Here is an 18,219-nt window from a genome sequence, read left to right as displayed (position 1 = left end):
ATTAAAGAGCTTATCTTGCAACAACTTGAGCATTCTGTAAACAAGCAACATCTCAGATGACCTTAGTCCCATTCAGCTATCGCACGCAATTGATTATACAACCTTTGTAGTGTCCCTTGGAGCAGATGCATCGTGTTTCACAAGAAGTTGTAATTCTGTCCTGCTCCCTCTTGAAAATTGTATTTCAGTGATTTTTTTTTTCTCTCAATTTTCAAAAAGTGAGTCAGCTCCAGTTCTCTTGCAGTAGTTGAGTACTATCCTTTCATACATTGTTTCTTGGCCAGTCCCATGTCATAGAGCAGGGAATGTAGGACAGATGCTTCACGCCTGGCATACTCAGCTGTTCCTGAGAATAAAACTACTGCGTGCGACTGGCAAGGACTGCTTGAGGCAGCACATGTTGGCTCTTAATATATGACCTTTTTGTCCTCAGTAACTCAGCTTACTCATTTAGAAAGAAAATGTTAGATATGAAATTTAGGCAATTGAGTTTCTGAGCATAAGCCACTGCTTTGTAATGAGTGTATTTATCACCTCAAAACTCAAGTTACAGATGTAAAAGATAAATTATACGCCAGTCAGTATACAGAGAGGCGGGTGAGTAACATGGACTACTGTCTAGGTTATTGGAGTATGTGGAACTGCAAGTGATTGAATTACAGGAGCTTAAGAAGTTCCTGTCCCCTCCTCTGAGGATTTACCACTACTGAACTGACATGCAGCTCAACTGATCATACATGCCCTACCAGACCATTAAAAATACACTAAGTTGTGCTATTTTAATTACTGCTGCCGCAGAATAAGCTGGGAGTCACTGTCAAACTGTTTTTCTGCATGGTGCAGTTATATATAGTTGTCTCTGGATAAGAGAATATTGAGTTTAGACTCTTTAATGAGTAGTAAAAGCCTTAGAAAAGAGACACACATCCGAGTCTAGATATCTTATTTTGCCTATTACAAAACGATCTGTGCCAATAATACGGTTAAACAGTATTTTTGCAGCAAGTGTGCTGTAGAATGACAAAATAATTATTCACTGAGAATTTAATTATTTTGTACGTATCCAGTACCTTTATAATTGACAATCATATTCTACAAGTTTATTTTAAGTTCAAAATTGGTTTTCTCAAAAGATCACTTGTCATCTACTAAACCTTGCATTTCTCTGCTGACTGTACTTTCACATGAGTTAAAGAATGGGATGAAATCTACTTGAGATGCATAGTACAAGTATTTACTGAGACTGGATCTTTTCTGAGCTGTACTACTGAATAATTTTTTTGTGCTGTAGTTCCACATCTACCTTGCCATGCATTTTATAAAATCATATTTAAGTAAAGAATGAAAATACTTTAAAGAACATATTTACTACAAATGTAAGATTTATCTTGGAGCTTGATGCCTTTTTAAGGAATTTGGAAGTTTACCCGTCTTTTCCTAAGGAAAAGATAGAGGCATATCAGCGAGGTTGAGTCCTTTAATGGAGGTGACATAAGTGAAAAAGCAGTAATTGTATGGGTAAAACATCTGAGTTCTTAAGTTATTCCATTTTTAAGGTTTTATTGATCAAATATTCTTGTTAAAATCAGTATGTCTTGATTTATTTTTTTTTTTTTGTAATTAAAAAAATCAAATATTTTTTCAAGTGATCATGTATATTTGTTTTTGTGCTTTTTACATACATAGAATTTCCCTGCTGGACATTCCACAGGGAGATTTTATGCACAGCATTGCTCCTGTTTACAGTCAGTGTTCTGCAGATCTGATGATCAGAGTCGTATGGGTTTTACTCAGCTGTTAGTATTTCTGTTGGTGGTCAATAATGATCTGTGAAATAGCCAAAAATATTAAGTTGCTGAGGGAAAAGTAGTAATGTCAGTGCAACGGATGGATAAAAAGTAGGAAAAAAGAGAGAGATCAAAAGAAAGAGTGGTGGGGTGGGGGAACTGAATGAGGGAGGCACACTGGATTGGGTGGCACTCTGAAAAAGATCATATTGGTTTAGGATCTGGAAACAATTAAGTAACGCATGTGGTTGCTGAAGAAACCAACTAACAGTTGTGTAACTTACACTTGAGGACAAACGATGCAGGCTATGCAATGAAATTTTTGTTCTGTACATGTGGACTTAAAGCATTTACGCATTCATTTTAAAATGTCTGCTTTTTTTGGTCTTCTTCATGAAAGTAACTTCAGGATAGATGGACCTCATTTTTGTTTCTGACCATTGAAGTACATTTTAAAGAATGGGCACTTACAGTTCAAGATGGTTATAGGTTTCCAGAAGACCATAATCATACTGTAAAGTTAGAGTTAAAGTTTCCTGAATGAAATCAGTGACAAAAAATATTTTTCTTTCTTTGTCTTAAGCTGCACAGAGCGAGGAGCGGCTGTGTGCATTTAAGGACCCATATCAGCAGGACCATGGAATCAGTGAGAGCCGAATCTCCCAGGAGAATGGCACAATTTTGTGCATGAAAGGTAGCACCTGCTATGGACTTTGGGAGAAAACAAGAGAAGGAGACATAAATCTTGTAAAACAAGGTATGTAACATTTCATCATAAGTGCAGTTTTTGCTACTCTTAACTTTTTTGGGGGGTATAGCGATATGATCTGAGGATGCTCTGTTGCAAAACCGAGTGTTTTGTTTGCTCATTGTACAAACTTAACTTTCCATTTAGCAATCTTAAGTATGAATAACAAGTTTGTTGAAACAAATGACTTATAAAAGAGACTAAGGAGCCCAGTGTACAGTTAAGAGGAAAAAAATAAAATCTGTTATTACATAAGAAGTCCAGAGGAAGATAGCTTTCTTGAGTATACCTCATTATACATATTGAGTCATGGTAAGTTTAAAAATAAATGTCTCATTAAGTAAAAATGTACTTTCAAATTGATTGGGTGTTTGTTTACAAAGTAAATTGCAGCTCTAGCACAAAACTGTCACGTACTAACTGTCAGTTCATTATTTTTCTGCTGGGAGCATGATGGTAGGGAGAGGTGAAGTGTCTTGCAGTTGCTGGAGATGTGCTTTGATATTCATTCTCAGAAACTGTGCTTGGTTACTTGGATGCAAGTTAATGTAGTATAAGGTATGAACTGAATGAAAACTGGTGTTTACAATATGTGCAGTTCATCTCAAAGCTCTTATTTCATGTTTGATCTGGTAATCTGCTTGAAAGAAGCACTGATTACTTACTGCTGCTCCCACACTGCCTCTTAACTTTCCAGGCACTTGTGCATAAACATTTAACTACCTTTGACCATATTTGAGAAGGGACAGTTGATATAGGAACCAAGGGCCTAAACTAAGCGAGAAATAAGATGTAGTTCTGTAGTTCTAGTAACGTTGACAATGAGAAGGACACCATTTTTAGAAATTCTGCAAGAAGTACCAAACTATAGATGCATCTTTTTTTCTAGCTCCAAGAATGAATACTAAGTCACAGTTTTGCCTAGACTGTGGGCCAGGTGGTGGTTTGTCATACTGAGGTTGACAGCTGGGCAGCTTTGGTGCTGGCCTGCATCACCATGTTTTTTCTCATTCACAGAGGTAAATTCTGGAACAAATTGTCCAGTTGCTGGTTTTAAATGGTGTTAGTAAAGTCAGTTGAGCAAATTATGATAAGTGTTTTCACCCTGCTCTGTAACATTTAATCGCATATTATATGGTACGGATTTCTATTATGCCTCCATAACAAAAGCGATTATTGAATTTACTTCTTTTTACAGGTTGCTGGTCTCACATAGGAGACCCACAAGAGTGTCACTTTGAGGAGTGTATAGTTACGACCACACCTTCTGTGATTCAAAATGGAACATATCGCTTCTGCTGTTGTAGCACTGACTTGTGCAATGTCAACTTCACGGAAAACTTTCCACCTCCTGACCCTACTGATACAACACCTTTCAGTAAGTCAGACATTTCAATCTCTGCCATTTGTTTTGGAGAAAGATTCTCCAAAGATTCTTCTGTGTACTATAAAATGTGAAATCTATGACATTTCTAATCATAAGCAACAGAAACAGCAAACAGAACAGAGGTTTTCCACATGAAATTTAACACATTTATATATGCCGCAGTGCTCTGCAAAGAATGAGTTAAGTGCTTACAAGAGAGGTTTTTGTATAGGCAATTGCTGAATGCTTATATTTTCCAAAATAGTCTCTAATCTTGTGTGCTTGGGTGTTTGAATGCCTAACTTCATAAACATGTGAGGATATTCAGAAGGATTCTGATGTCTGTTAAAAACAGGCCAGGAAGTTCATTAAAATTATGGCACATCTGAAAAGTCTGGTCTGTCTATTCAGTCTTGGTTCATAGATAGCTTTGAGCAGTAGAACCGGTCTTAAAGTGATCAGGCTGTTGAGGTTCTCTTCAGCAGCCTTACAGTGCTTTGAAATCTGACTTCTTTCCTTTGCATATCTCTGGTAGAGATTAATTTTGGCTTAACATTCAAAGAGTACTAGTCATAGCAATGTAGTTTTTGTCCAGATTAGATTATCTATTAAATTATTTAGTATAAAATTAACATAGCAAATGGATCCAAATCAAGGTATCATTCCCCTTAACCTCCAATTACAGAAGCAAGATCATGACTAGCAGACACTCTATGATGCTTCATTCCAAGAATTAAGAAGCAGAGTTGTTAGCCTATCTGAATTTCAGCCTTTTCTATATAAGAATTGAATAGAGGCAGGATTGTAAATGGAGGTACAAATGTTTCTGTGTATTGAGAGTTTTTTGTCAATTGAGCATTTTGTGAAATGAAGATGTCTTTAATGGGATATTATTTACAGCTATAGAATGTGAAAAGAGTAGTTTGTATTTAGGAGTGATAATTCTTTGAATTCACTTAAACTCTAAGGTAGTGATGGCATTAATACTTTAAATCGTAGCTGTAAGGTGGGGTCTTTGTAAGCAATTTTGAGCAAAATGAGGGCCTGGCATGTTAATGGAAAAAGAAAATGAAACCTTTTATTGGGAAAATGTATAGGGTATAATTGGGTAAAGAGAAAAGGCAAGATGTATGGTACCTTTTGGCTGATAATACTATTTGTACAACTAGTGAGCAATCACTGTTTGGAACCTTTGTCTGAGCTCAGGACTGTGCAGTGCAGAATTGATACCGCTTGACTCTGGTAATAGGCCCCTAATTGGGCCCCCCAAATGTGATAGGAGTTAACTGCTGTGCAGGGGATGTAGACAGGATGGTGTAAACATAATTCCTTTTTCCTCTCTATCCCTCCAAGACAGGGAGACAAAGTTCCTACAAAATGACTTGTTCTTGTGCTTCTCTAAGGGTAGAAACTGCAATCTGAATTAATTTGGTTATTGCATGAGATGATCTTCAAATGATTTTAAAGTGGAACTTTTAATACTGAAACATCTAGCCTAACTTGCAAAGTGAGAGGGGGAAAAAGATATTAAACATGTAAGACAGTCCTTAATTCACCCAGCTGTAATTGACTGTTGCAGCATACATTTTTACTGACTCAAATTGTTTTGTGGTATTGTCACCTCCTATTTTCATAATATGCAAATTTGGCTTCAGGCATAAGCAAAGTAGGTTGCTTTGTGGCACAGTTGTCTGTCTGCATTGGCTGTGCTAGAGATAGACTGGCCATGCCAAGCAAAGATGGCCTTATTTGCTATTCTGGTATATTATTTGTAAAGCTCTACTGCTTGTTCCTCCATTTTGGACGTAGATGATGATCTAGAAACCTGCAAGGGTTAACAAAGAAGGAGGTTGTGATGTATAAACTCCCACATCTTTATTGGACCATGTTTTATACCATCCTGTTTTGAGCCCTCTTACCTTTTCCTAGAACCTGTTTTGGTGCTGTAAGATTTAGTCTTGCCACCTCAGCACCAAGGACAAAATTCTTGCACAGTCATACAGGAAATAATATTGAAATAATATTGAAAGATGTAGCTAGAATATCAATGTTTCAAGAAAACTAGAAGTAATTGAATTAAAATCTTCATACATATTACCTATAAAAAAAATCATTCTCATAAAAAACATCAAGTCGTCTCATAAAAAGTACACTTAATTTTTATGTCATTGTTGTCTTTTGGGATGTCAAAACATGTTTACCTATTAACCATGTCTTTGTAGAATGGAATATCTTATCTAGGCTGATTCTCATTGGTTAGGGCACAAATACAAGAAATCCATCCTATTTCGTAGAAAAACGTTTATAAAAATGAAAAATAAGATCAAGGACAAACTAGTTCTTGAAGTCTGAAATTTAATCCTTACTCCTCCTTAATGTGCAGTTTGTAATTTAGTCATACATCTGAGTAGTCATAATATTATTCTCTTCTATCTTAAGGATAATCCAGAAAGATTTGAGTTGTTGTTGGTTGCTTGGTTGGTTGCTAGTCCCTCCGGCTAGTATCTTGCAAATACTGTAGGATGGCATGTTGTTTAGAGCCCACGGTCCTGAGGTATTAAAAATGCAAAGATTCAGGTAGCAGTTTCCTGAAGTGCTGGATGATTGGAGAATGGTGTTTATATCAGATCTGAAGATTTTATCTGTGTTGTTTAGGGCTACTGAAATGCAGAAGTTCAAGAACATCCTCATCCTCAACCTAAGTTTGCACTTCTCAGTAAGGTTGGTTAGGAATACTCTCTCGTGCTTTGCAAAATCAAAAATTGAGAATTCATTCTTCTTCCATCCTCTGTTTTCACAAAGAAATGACAAAGAACCCCACCGTCTTACGTTCAGCCAGTACATGTAGATAGATGCTCTTTAACCCCACTTTAAAAGGGACAACTATCCCTTTGTTTGTAAATACTCTGATGTGTATTTATTCTATTGGTTTTGTCAAATATTCATTCTGATATTTTTGAAAAATATCTGTCCCTTGTGCCTACAAAATACTTCCCAAATTCTGAGATAATTTGAAGGCAAATTCGTTAATTCTACGTACATTCATAATGGCCATTTAAATAGAATTTAAGTAATTAAAGAGGTAAATGTTCTCCCTCATTGGTCATAGATATATTGTTGTAATGAAACATTTTAAGTTAATGTAACATCAGGATCAAAGCAACAAAGCCATTTTTAATTATGTTTTTTTCCCTCAAGGCTGCATTCCTGGCACTGCAAATAAATTAATCTTACAGCAACTGAGTGTTAAGTATATACTTTTGCATGACAAGTAATGCATTTGCATGATACGTGGGAAAAATCCCTGGCAGCGACAGTTGAGCATTGCTGGTAGATACTATTGTAGAAATTAGGTAGGTTTTTTTTTCCCTCTCATAGCAACAAATGGAGGATCTAAAAACCTATATTAAATAAGAACGCTGAGACTGAGTTACAGACAAACTGCTTGCCTCACACAGTGAAAGAAGTTGAAGTTTCTTTACTCTAAACCACCAATAGGCTGATTTATCTTTCCAATGTATCATCTCAGCCTTCCTTTGCCAACTTTCTTGCTACAATTACGTATTTGGTTTGAATGCTCACAGAATCCTTTGGAAACTTAGAGGAAAGCTACCATTTTAAAAGAAAGTAATTATTAAGGTGCATGGCTGGGTCAGGTTAATTAAGGTAGTAATAGATGGGTTTCATTCAGCTATTACTTTTGAGAGGTAGCAGTTAGACTCACGTTGCTGTGGACACATGGCCCAACTTTGCTCCCGCTGAAGTTGAATTAGATCATGTCAGGCAAATTTGGGAAGCCTTAACCTTACTGTCTCAGTTCTTACCCTGAATTGCTTTTTCCAGAGGCTAGCATTCAGTATTAATTTGTAATTGAAATGCCTTTTGTTTCACCTGGGTTCTGGTTGGTGAATGCTGCACCTGATCAGCTAAGTTTATTAGCTAGTGCAATTCTTCCAATTTCGATTTGCTAATCTAGGAAAATATTCACTAAATAATTGTGTTCCCCTACTTGTGTGATACTTTTTATTCTATTGATTTAGATATATAGGGAAGGGAAAATTACAAACCTTTGCAGTGTTGTAGATCCTCTGTTTTGAAAGATGGAAGTAGCAATGATCTGCACAAGGTCTAAAACTTCTACCTTTGAATGACAGGGAATAAATCAGGCACATCTTTCACAGTGAAGAGTTGAGACGTTGTATGTCATTACTGTAGCTTCACTATATTGTAAGCTAGGGAAATCAACATGGAAAAGTGGCAGAAAAGGAAATATTAGGGCAGTAATTAAGGGTGTTAATACCACTTTAAAAAAAAAAATACTCTTAGACAGCTAAGTATTTTGTATAAGAGGACAATACTGTGCCTCTGACAAAGTTATTTACTGGAACATTGTAGAAAATGGAGATGCTGAGCTGGTGAAGGAGAAAAGATGAAAGTGAATGGTGATTTCTAAATGTGTAGTTCTGGTAAAAGAGCTTATATGCAGAGCAGCTAATAGAGGATGGGGAAAAATTAGAAGTGTGTTTTTGGATAATCATTCTGTGAAGTACTGACATAATGATTGAAATTTTTTTATTTTTATTTTTTGCTAGCTATTAACATAAGTGTATTTACTTGAACCTTCGATTGCGTTTCTTGTTTTTTGTCTAAAATCTAATGCACGCTTAAATGAAATCCTTGTGTCATTTATTTTTTCCTGTTTATTACGCTACAGGAAATGAATTAACTGCGGAGGGGGGTTTGATACAGGGTGCACATTGCTCCGTAGAGTTACTGGTGACGTTTTGGAAATGGGCTAATTAAGATTATTTCTTGTGTTGTTGCAACAGAGAGAAAGGTGATGGTATTAAATGTTTATGTAGGGGAGAAAAAGTAGAAGTGAAAGGCTTTGCAGAGAGCAAGCAGACAATATTATACCAATTAGTAATATTTATAGAAGACTATGTAGAAATTCAAGTGAAATCCTTAGTTTCTGAAGAGTCAGGGGAAGGTTTGGCAAGTCACCCAAGGTAACTGGTAATGCTTGTTGAGTAACTTCAGAGATCCTCATTAGAAATGGATATATCAAAAGCAGAATCTCTTACAGATTGTTGTTAGTAGCAGTTAATGTTTTAACTTCTAAGACATCATAGTCTTTTGAGATTAAACTTGCATCTTTACTGAATTTAAAATTAAACCTTTGATGTGCAATTGGAGCCTGACTATGAAGGCAAAGCCTACTTAGAAAACTGTACTTGTAAATTTTTTCTATTCCAGAAACATTTAATCAGGAAGATGGAATTGACATGTTTTACTTACACTGAGATTGAAACATTTCGGAAATATTTGGAAATGTTTTAAAACTTTTGCTATGCACCGAAACAGTAGAAACTGTGATAAAATTAAAAATAATTGGAAAGCAGAGAGATTTTTTTTTTTTTTTGAGCTACATTCCCTGTTGCTTTATCAATCAGCTATTTGAAGTGCAGTAGATAGAGCTGTACAAGGTAACTTTAGAGCTGTGCCAACCTCAATTAGTACTTTGTTATGACCTGGAGACTCAAGAACGAGGGCCATTGTGAAGTTCTTTTAAAAAATCTTTTGGAGCTTAAAATCTCCTCTTTATCTTGAAATTGCAAAGATATGTTAGTGAAGTGCTAGCACTATAGCTACACTTTTTGGAGGGCTAAAACTATTTATATTTTGGAGTCCATAGAGAATTCAGCTCTTCAAGTAGATGTACACATAACTCCTATCTTATCCATGTGATATAATGACATGAACAGCATCATTGTTATATTTGAAATGTCCTGCATATTTCTAGTACTAAATAGCAGTTTGAGTTTCAGGTCTAGAACGGGGAAAGGAAGCATTCATTTTATGAAACGTAATCAGTGGTTTTGCCTTCTTCAATAACAGTGAAAATTTGCATTTAAAATTGACTAGCATCTGTAAATAGGTGATTCATCATTGTTGTATCATGCAGTTCTTGAGGCATCTCTGCTGGAAATTAGCTGCTTAGAGTTACTGTTTTATGTGCTTCTTTGAAGAAATTAAAGATGTGCAAATACCTTTTGGTAATACAAATATTGTAAATATATTTTTCCTTTTCCTGGACATGCTGAGTATTTTCTGACTTTTGTAGCATTATATTATAAATCCAATGCAATAATGAGCAGATATCTGTTGTGATAATATATTTTGGAGCCTGGTTTTGAAAGCCTTATAGATGAAGGCAAAAGTAGATAAGGGTTATGAGAATGGGACTTTTTCAACATGTATTAGTGGAAAATTGGACTGTAAATAATAATAAAAAGGTAGTAGACAAGATTGTTTTACTTTTTTAGTTTTTACTTTACTGATTTACTTCTTAAGGTAAAAAGCAGAACAGGAAAGGATGCTATACTTTTTATGTTTTTGTTCAGGTGTTGTGTATTATCATACACAATGTGATAATAAATATTATTCTAAACAAATCATACACTGCTTTTTAACAACTCAGGTAAAAGAGAAATGGCTGGGAGTTCTCTGGAAGGTAGACATAGCAATGTGCTGTTTTGGGGACTTTCTAGATAGATGAGCTTTCTGATGTGGTATTAATAATAAGCTTCTAATGAATAGTCCCTCCACCCCTAATGTTTTAAGACTGCATGCTGTAAATCTGAAAACATTAGAAGGAATTATATATTATTATAATTTAGTTAGGAGTAGTTAGTTCTGGGGCATTTGATGCAAAGACCTGATGTAATAGTTTATACCCTTGGAGTTTGAATGTAAAACACAAGAAAACATCAGTGACAAGCAGTTTGTTGTTCAGGTCGCCTGATGACACTGCACACACAGTGAAATGAGTACATTAGCCTAACAAATTATACTGACTAAATTAACCAAGATACTGTACTCTGTTGATGTTATCCAGTAAAATTAAAACACTATCTACATTTTGCAAATGTTCTACTTGTCAATGTCCCTGTGCTTTTTCAAACTGAACATTTGTTTTCAGGTTAGGTTTGTTGATGTCCCCATCTTCCTGTCTTGTCATGCTAAAGGCTTCTTGTGGTTGGAAGGAGTGGCTGTGCATCGGCTTCTCCACTGCTTCAGCTCCTGCCAGAGGGCATTAGCTTCCAAATGCTGCAGCTGTATCTGCCTGCGAGTGCTGGAGCTGCTAGGCTGGCTGAGCACGGCTCATCACAACCTTCCTCTCCTGCGATGTTATGCTGGTCACATTCCTCATATTTGATTTAGTTTTTATTTAACCATGGTTCTACTGTTTTTTGAAAGGTTGAATTGACTTGGGTGAAGATAAAAGGGAGCAAGAACTCTGCAAAGCTCAGTTACAAAACACTGCTAGGTACTGCCAGCAATTGCTAATAAATTCCCAGCCACCCTCTGTCCCCAGTACAGTGCTGTTGAGAAAGGTCTGTGTCTACAGACTGCTGAAATAAGAGGCAAACCTGGGAATGGAACTGTAAAATACAAAACTGAACATGGCTTATAAATATTGGGTCTGTTACTGGCTGTTCTGTTCTAATAAAATCACCTGTGTGGTGGGATAACATTTAGATCAAAGAAAACCTTCCGTGTATTTTTCATGGTCTGTAATTAGATGTTTTCTCTAAGCCTCGCTTGTTACTATCCTATGTGCTAATATTGCTGACAAAAATCTGATCCGAACTCGTGGTTTTGTCTGAGTTATTTTACTTTCTTGATTTTGGAACGGATGTAATTGTGAAAGAAAGCTTGTCACTTGCAGTACGATTTGTACAGCCCCATGTGAGCCCAGCTGCCTTGCAGGCTCACCTGTACCGCATGTGTACATCACTACCAGGGATCGGCCTCCAAAGCAGAGTCTGGAAGTCTGGATGGATAGTTACAGAGGTGTTGGCTATTCAGAGTTAGTCATTAATCACTGCTTCTTTGTGAACCTTTATTGGTCAATTTCTTTATCTGGAAAATACTGTGATCCTGAAAAGCCAATACATAATGCTAACTTCGGTCTCTTTTCTTTGTGAAAGATTATACAGTGTGTCTTCAAATGGGAGACTACCTGGAGGTAAAACAGCAGTGGTATTTCAGTCTGGCACAATCTTAGAAGCTGTACGTAAATAAGGCCTCTATTTTTATCTATTTATTTTTTTTAATTATGGGATAAATAAATAGCTAGAATTCAGTCAGTTAAATGTCAGTAGGCTTCCACAGAGGCTGATGCAAGTGTGGCCCTGGGCAGAGATGGCTGCCTTCCTGCCAGGGGCAGCACTGTGCCTGTGCACAGCCCAGCTTCTGCGTCAGATCTTCTGCTGCGATTACAAAAAAAAGGTGAGAAGCTGAACTTCATGGAAGCTATAATTTGTCTCTTGCCTTGTCGTACAAAATCTCAGTGTATGTATGAATGCTGAGGATTGGGGTTTTAAGGTGCTTTTCCTTACAAAGAAAGGCTTATGCCCTCTTCATTAATGAAGTGAATGGTAAACTCAGGTAAGTGCCTCAGGTACTGAATTGTGATCAAGTGAGTAGCTTGTAATTATGAACCTGGAGTTTTATAACCGGATATCTAGTTCCTGAGAAGGTGTGTGTGTCATTCTGGCTATAGATGTCTCCATTATTTCTGAAGAACTGAGCTGTCAGGGATGTTCTGAAGTCACAGAGATCTGATGTGGTTTGTTGGCATCCTGCCTAACAGAAACCACGTGCTTTTGAAAGAGCTGAGAGTTCACAGAGCCCCAAAGGGAACCAACACATGCAGGAAAGCATCTTGTCGATGTGCTCCTGATTACACACTAATTTTCAAAGCTGTTACTTTGAAATACAGGAGATCATGACAGTATATTCACTATAATCTTCATGAAGACCCCTGTGAATACAATTGTTCTATTGAAAGACTTTCAAGCAATAGAGATGATAATAAAAAACCTATATATATATGTGTTAGTTTTATAACCAGGAATGTTTACTGTTGTTAATAGGGTAAATTAGGGTGAAGGGAATTCCTGAAAATGTTCTAAGTAGACACATTTGAAATATGAAGAGTAGCATTGCTCAGTCTTGTATCTACTTCTGTATATGTGTACTGAGTCTTTCTGTCTTTTATTTTGAAGTCTGTGTGTGTGTGTTACTCTTTCCAGTCACATTGCATTTGGGATGCTGCTTCCTTATTTATTGAAATAGCTGTTGTTGATGTACACCATTCGTTATTATTACTTTCACTGTTTCATATTTAATAAACAAAATGAACAGTGCTCTGTTGCTATGGTCACTAATACCTGAGCATGAATAGCAAGACTGAATGTTCCTATTCATGTGTGAGAGAGACACTTTCCCATGTTGCAGTTCTCATTATGACTGAATTTGTGGTAGGAAATATGACTTTTAATGTCAGCTGTTGGAAATTTACAGAATGTATATTCTTCGTTTCAATGCTTTCAATACCAGAATAGATATGGATCTTTCTAAACATTGATTGTATTCAGATATAGGTAGAAAATCCATACATTTCTTTCTCAGAAGCCTATTTTGATTATCTGTGATTTCTTTTGGGATATTAATATATTTATTCTGTAACTAACACATTTGATAATTCGAAAAAAAAAATCAATATATTCATTAGTCTTAAAATCTAACTTAGACAAGTTCTGATTTATTTCAGTTAACTTGAGTAGTATGCTTCCACACCAGATTGATTCCTGGAAGAGCATTTGTTACACAGATAGTCTAAGGACAGAAGTTAGAAATTCTGTTCCTGAGGGGCAAGTAAAGCAATTGAAAGAAGAAACTGTGAAGACTTCCTATAGCCTTAGCTTTTTTTCTTGTTTTAGGTTAGGAGAGGTTGTCAGAGAGGTCTGAGGAACAGGATTCCTTTTCCTAAGATATCTGATACAAAGTTGTATCAAGACAGAACTGAAATGTTTAATCCAATTCTTTAAAAAAAAAAATTCAAGTGAGGTGGATTCAGTGGTTCAGTACAACAGTTTTATGCAATTATTTGTAATTTTAATCCTAATAAATGTTGTGTGTATGCTTCTTGGTGCTAGGCCAATTATTTCATAGAAGTTGCTGAATTATCTATGGATAACATTAGACAGCTTTCAACTTTAGCCTGGATTTTGCTTTCCTTTAGGCTGGTGGCATGAGGCTCATTTAGAAGCTGCCTGCAAGCCTGTAAATATTTTCCTAGGCTAGCAAAAAGTTCCTTGTTCCAGACACTCATATTGACTTCAAAACTATATATACTCTGAGCAAGGATAAGGTATCCTTGCAGCCTGTATAAAAGCGCTTTTCACTTTAGTAACACTTGGAACAGGAAATGAGAATGCTGGTTGGTTCTTTCCTATGCAGAACCAAAATATTCCCATGTACCATAGAGTGATGGTTCAGAGCCATGTCTATCAATCTGTTCACAAGCTGGATGTGTCTGTCTGAGTTACACATGAGTGATGTGTGCTCTAGCCAGCCAGACAGTCTGAGTGGAGCAACTAAGATTGTTGTTGCTTGTTCATAGTTCTGTTTCTCACGTTAAAGCATTAACTCTATTAACTTCTATTTTTAGAAACCCCAGCAAATTTTTTAAACCCCAGCAAATTAGTATAAATGTTATAAAACACAAGTACAGTTTATATATGTGTCCCTTTGACACAGGAAGTTTTGCTGTTTAAAAATGCGGACACACACACACAAACACAAAAATAAAAATGAAAGAACACCAGGGGTGGGGAAATGCCCCAATACATTCACACAAACATCAGTTCCTGAAAGGTAGTTTTCTAAATTGCAGCACATGCAAACTTATTTTATTCTAAATGCGATTCTTTTTTTCCCAATTTCTCTTCTCTGAGGATATAATTGCAGTGAGTAAGGCAAAATGGATAATGCTAAGTGAGCCACAGTGAATTACATGTAGCAATGTTCTTCATCTGAATGCACATCCAGACATTGCTGTCTCCTTGAGGAGAAAGCAGAGAAAACTTGGTGAAAACGTATTGTGAAATAAAGCATGGAAAGCCACCAGCAGAGTTAGATGAACATATAGAAATATTTAAACTGTTTCTTGAAGAAGTTTTTTAATGATCCTGCAGAGTAACTCAAGCTTCCCTGCCTTAATGAATGCTGTCAGCAGATCAATTGCGCACTTGTCAGGAGTGAAGATGACGCTGGGAAGCATCCACCACCACACGTAGGTTTGGGTGTGCAGAGCACTGCACACACCTACACTGGACACTCCCAGCTGCAGAGCCATTCATAGCATCTTTGCTGCAAACTAAAAATGTGTGTGGGTGAAATAAATACACACCGTAAACCAGAAGTGTTACGCATCTCCTGACAGTGCCAGGAGCTCTGGGAGGGATGCTGTCCAAAGGCCTTGCAGCTCTTGCAAAGAGTGCTTGTACAGGCACACTCTCCGTGAGAGTCCTGTGAAAGACATGCTCAGCTTTGGACAGAGGAGACTTCTTATATCCAGTACAAAATAGAGAACAGTTGGTGTGTGATGGCAGTGGGAGAGTGCGCATCGAAACGTTTTTAAGCTAATTTGAGATTTCAGCTATATAGCTCAGACATTTGCTATTTTTATACAGATAGGTTAATTTATTTATTTTTTTTTAAAAAGAAAACATCAAGCTCTCTGCTGTGGGGAGACAGTTATAATAGATTCAGGGTATTAAATATCTATTATGAAGACTATAATGTTTACATTTTATGATTTTTTTTTCCCATTAGTAAGTTGCAAATCCTTAATTTCTCGTATCTTTCCAAAATAGAACAAAAGAACCAAGGCACTAAGATATCTGGCTGAATAGTGTCCCCCCTCTCCTGAATTTGGTCCAACATTGAACTAGTGTGTGGTGTTATAATCTCTAGCAGGCTACCCCGAGCAGGGAACAAGAGCGAGCACAGTCCTGCATTCAGCAAGAATCCAGCTGTGTGGTCAAACGTTATGTTTGCTATGGAATAGAAGTTTCCTATGGCAGGAGGGATTGCAGAACTAAACATTTAATTAGCATGCTGAGGTCATACTTCATCTACGTGTTCAGCAAAGATGTGTTCATTTTATGCCTGCAGACTGTTGCTAGCTAACTTGAGTGACTGGGAGGTGAGCGTAAACTGCTAAATTTGGAGATTTTTTTAGCAGTCTGTATAAGAATTCAAGTATTTGCTTTATTTAGTAATTTACAGTTTCAGCTCAAGCAGGACCTAAAGCACGTTCAGTAACACAGTGATGCCAGAAGAATGCCATGAATTTGTTCCCTGTGTTAATGTATTTGTAATCACTGCTATGTGTTATGTCAATAGTATAAATGCCTTTTAAAGTTTGAATATCTGCTTCTAGCTAAAATTTAGCCATGTTTTTGTTGTTTAGAGGAAATGTGTAAGTTCTTGACAACTAGCAATGCTGTTGCAGTGGACTGGGTACCTTGCAGACCTTTTATGGATTTGAAATCTTAAATCAAAGGGACATTTAGAAAGGAGAAAAAAAAAAAATCTCGTGTTATAGAAATCATAGAACACTTGAATTGCCTTTTTGAAAGAATAGATTAGAAAACAGAACTCACATTTAAAAAAATAATGGGATTGTACCAGGCCAATGGCTTAACTGATGTGTTTACCAGCAAATTGTTAGAAGGGATAAGCAAAGAAAACAAAAAAGCAAAAAGCAAGCAAACAAAAATCTATAGTGCAGGCAGAAATTATAAAATTTATTGAAGTCTTTCCTTTCAATTGGCAGTAGACACTCATTAATGGAATTTATAGAACTTCTAGAACTGTTTTTTCCTAAATCTGTTGTGGTTTTTTTTAAGACTAGCATGAAAAAAGATTCATTTTTTTTAAATGAAGGTGGGGAAAAAATTAGAAGACAAGTGATTGGGGAGTGTCTTAATCTTGGGCAACCAAATAAATCTGTATTAAAAATAGGCAAGTTTCATAGCAGCTATGCTGAAATCTAAAAATGCTTTGATGGTGTTCAGTTGGGAACCAGATGAGTCATACAAAAACCTTGGCTATGACTGCTTGTATTTTGTGATGTGTTAAAGCAGGAACACCTGTCAGGAAGGAGTCAGTCTCAAGTTTAATTTTTTCGTTGTTTGACAAAAAAGGTTTCTATTCATTTAGTGGGAATTGAGTTTTTTTGCCATTCATTTAACAGGATTTCATGGTACATACAGGATTTGAGTAAATCAGATTGACAGAAGCCTGCTTTGTATTCAATTTTAAAGAGGTTGTCTTTACCATTCTTCTTTCTTTCTTTTTTTTTTTTTTTTTAAGCAGGCATTTGTGTAAATCTATCTTGTGAAGATACCAACCTCAGCCTTACAGTTTAATTGTATGATGTCATTAACACAGTTAAAATCAATATTCAGAGCTGTAACTACTTTAGGGACTGATTTAAGAATTCTTTTAATTAAATTGAAAATGCTTAAAATATAAGAGTTACAGAAACTATAGGTCAGTATGCAAAAGTATTTTATTCAATCTCTGAAGCTAATCTAGAAATCACCCAGATTCCAACACTGTTAACAAATTGGTTCCATAGGATTATGAAATGTCTGCACATTACCTATTTGAATTTGTGTTGAAATATTTATTCCTGGTTTGAAACAAGTTTGTTACTGTAGGGCAGACAGAACATGTTATACAAGTGAAGTCAGCTGTATTTCTCATATACCCATGGTGTAACACAAATTGATAGCTTTGATACCAGCCTTCATACTTGATTGATGTGTATTTGTTTTGGCAGGGATGTTGTTATCCAGATCTTCCTCTTTCCCTGCCGTGGTCTCCCTGTTGCCTTTCTCACCCAGTTCACTGCTCAGCATAACCGCAGTTGTGCCGTGCGGCTCTCAGGGCACTGCTGGGGTGGAACAAGCACCTGGGAGTAGGAGGCAAGGGATGATGCTCGAGCTGGCACTTAAGCTGCGAGAAATGAACATCAAACAATGTCTGTATTTCATCTGAAATCAAGTACTTAGATCTGTAGAAGAATTTTGCATAACTGCAAACTAAGGATTACTATTTATCATTATTGCCTTTTTCATCTTCTTGTTATTTTAAAATAATCAGAATAACCTTTGAAGTTAGGGAAGGTACTGTTTTTCACATTATATAACCAACTAAACTAAAGCACAAAAAAAAAAAAAAAGTAACCTACCTAAGATCAGGTTATTCAGTATCAGAGCCAGAAATAGAACCCAAGTTTCTCTTTGCCTTATGTTTCTAGTTCTGGAAAGTACTTCTTTCCTTGAGGGGGAAAAATGCATTCATATGCATATAACATATGCACCTGTGTGCCCTCACACAAGCTGTAGTTATTTATGTGAAGGTTACTTCAGCTGATACCTTGGAAACAAAAG

At 36.4% G+C, this 18,219-nt stretch overlaps 1 protein-coding gene and 1 long non-coding RNA gene across 2 annotated transcripts in view; one reads left to right on the top strand and one right to left on the bottom strand.

Moving 5' to 3' along the window:
- Positions 1–18,219, top strand: part of BMPR2 (bone morphogenetic protein receptor type 2) — a 103,652-nt gene that overhangs the window by 50,479 nt on the left and 34,954 nt on the right. The window contains exons 2-3 of the mRNA XM_005016861.5: positions 2,371–2,544; positions 3,734–3,913. Of these exons, the coding sequence (XP_005016918.1) occupies positions 2,371–2,544; positions 3,734–3,913 (354 nt within the window). The remainder of the gene's footprint in view (positions 1–2,370; positions 2,545–3,733; positions 3,914–18,219) is intronic.
- The window catches only part of LOC106016166 (uncharacterized), a 47,970-nt gene continuing 46,174 nt past the window's right edge, over positions 16,424–18,219 (bottom strand). The window contains exon 4 of the long non-coding RNA XR_011810716.1: positions 16,424–17,782. This is a non-coding gene — a long non-coding RNA (uncharacterized lncRNA). The remainder of the gene's footprint in view (positions 17,783–18,219) is intronic.

This window comes from Anas platyrhynchos, chromosome 7 (assembly GCF_047663525.1).
Source record: "Anas platyrhynchos isolate ZD024472 breed Pekin duck chromosome 7, IASCAAS_PekinDuck_T2T, whole genome shotgun sequence".
NCBI classification, from domain to species: Eukaryota; Metazoa; Chordata; class Aves; order Anseriformes; family Anatidae; genus Anas; species Anas platyrhynchos.
This window is presented reverse-complemented; position numbering and strand designations above follow the sequence as displayed.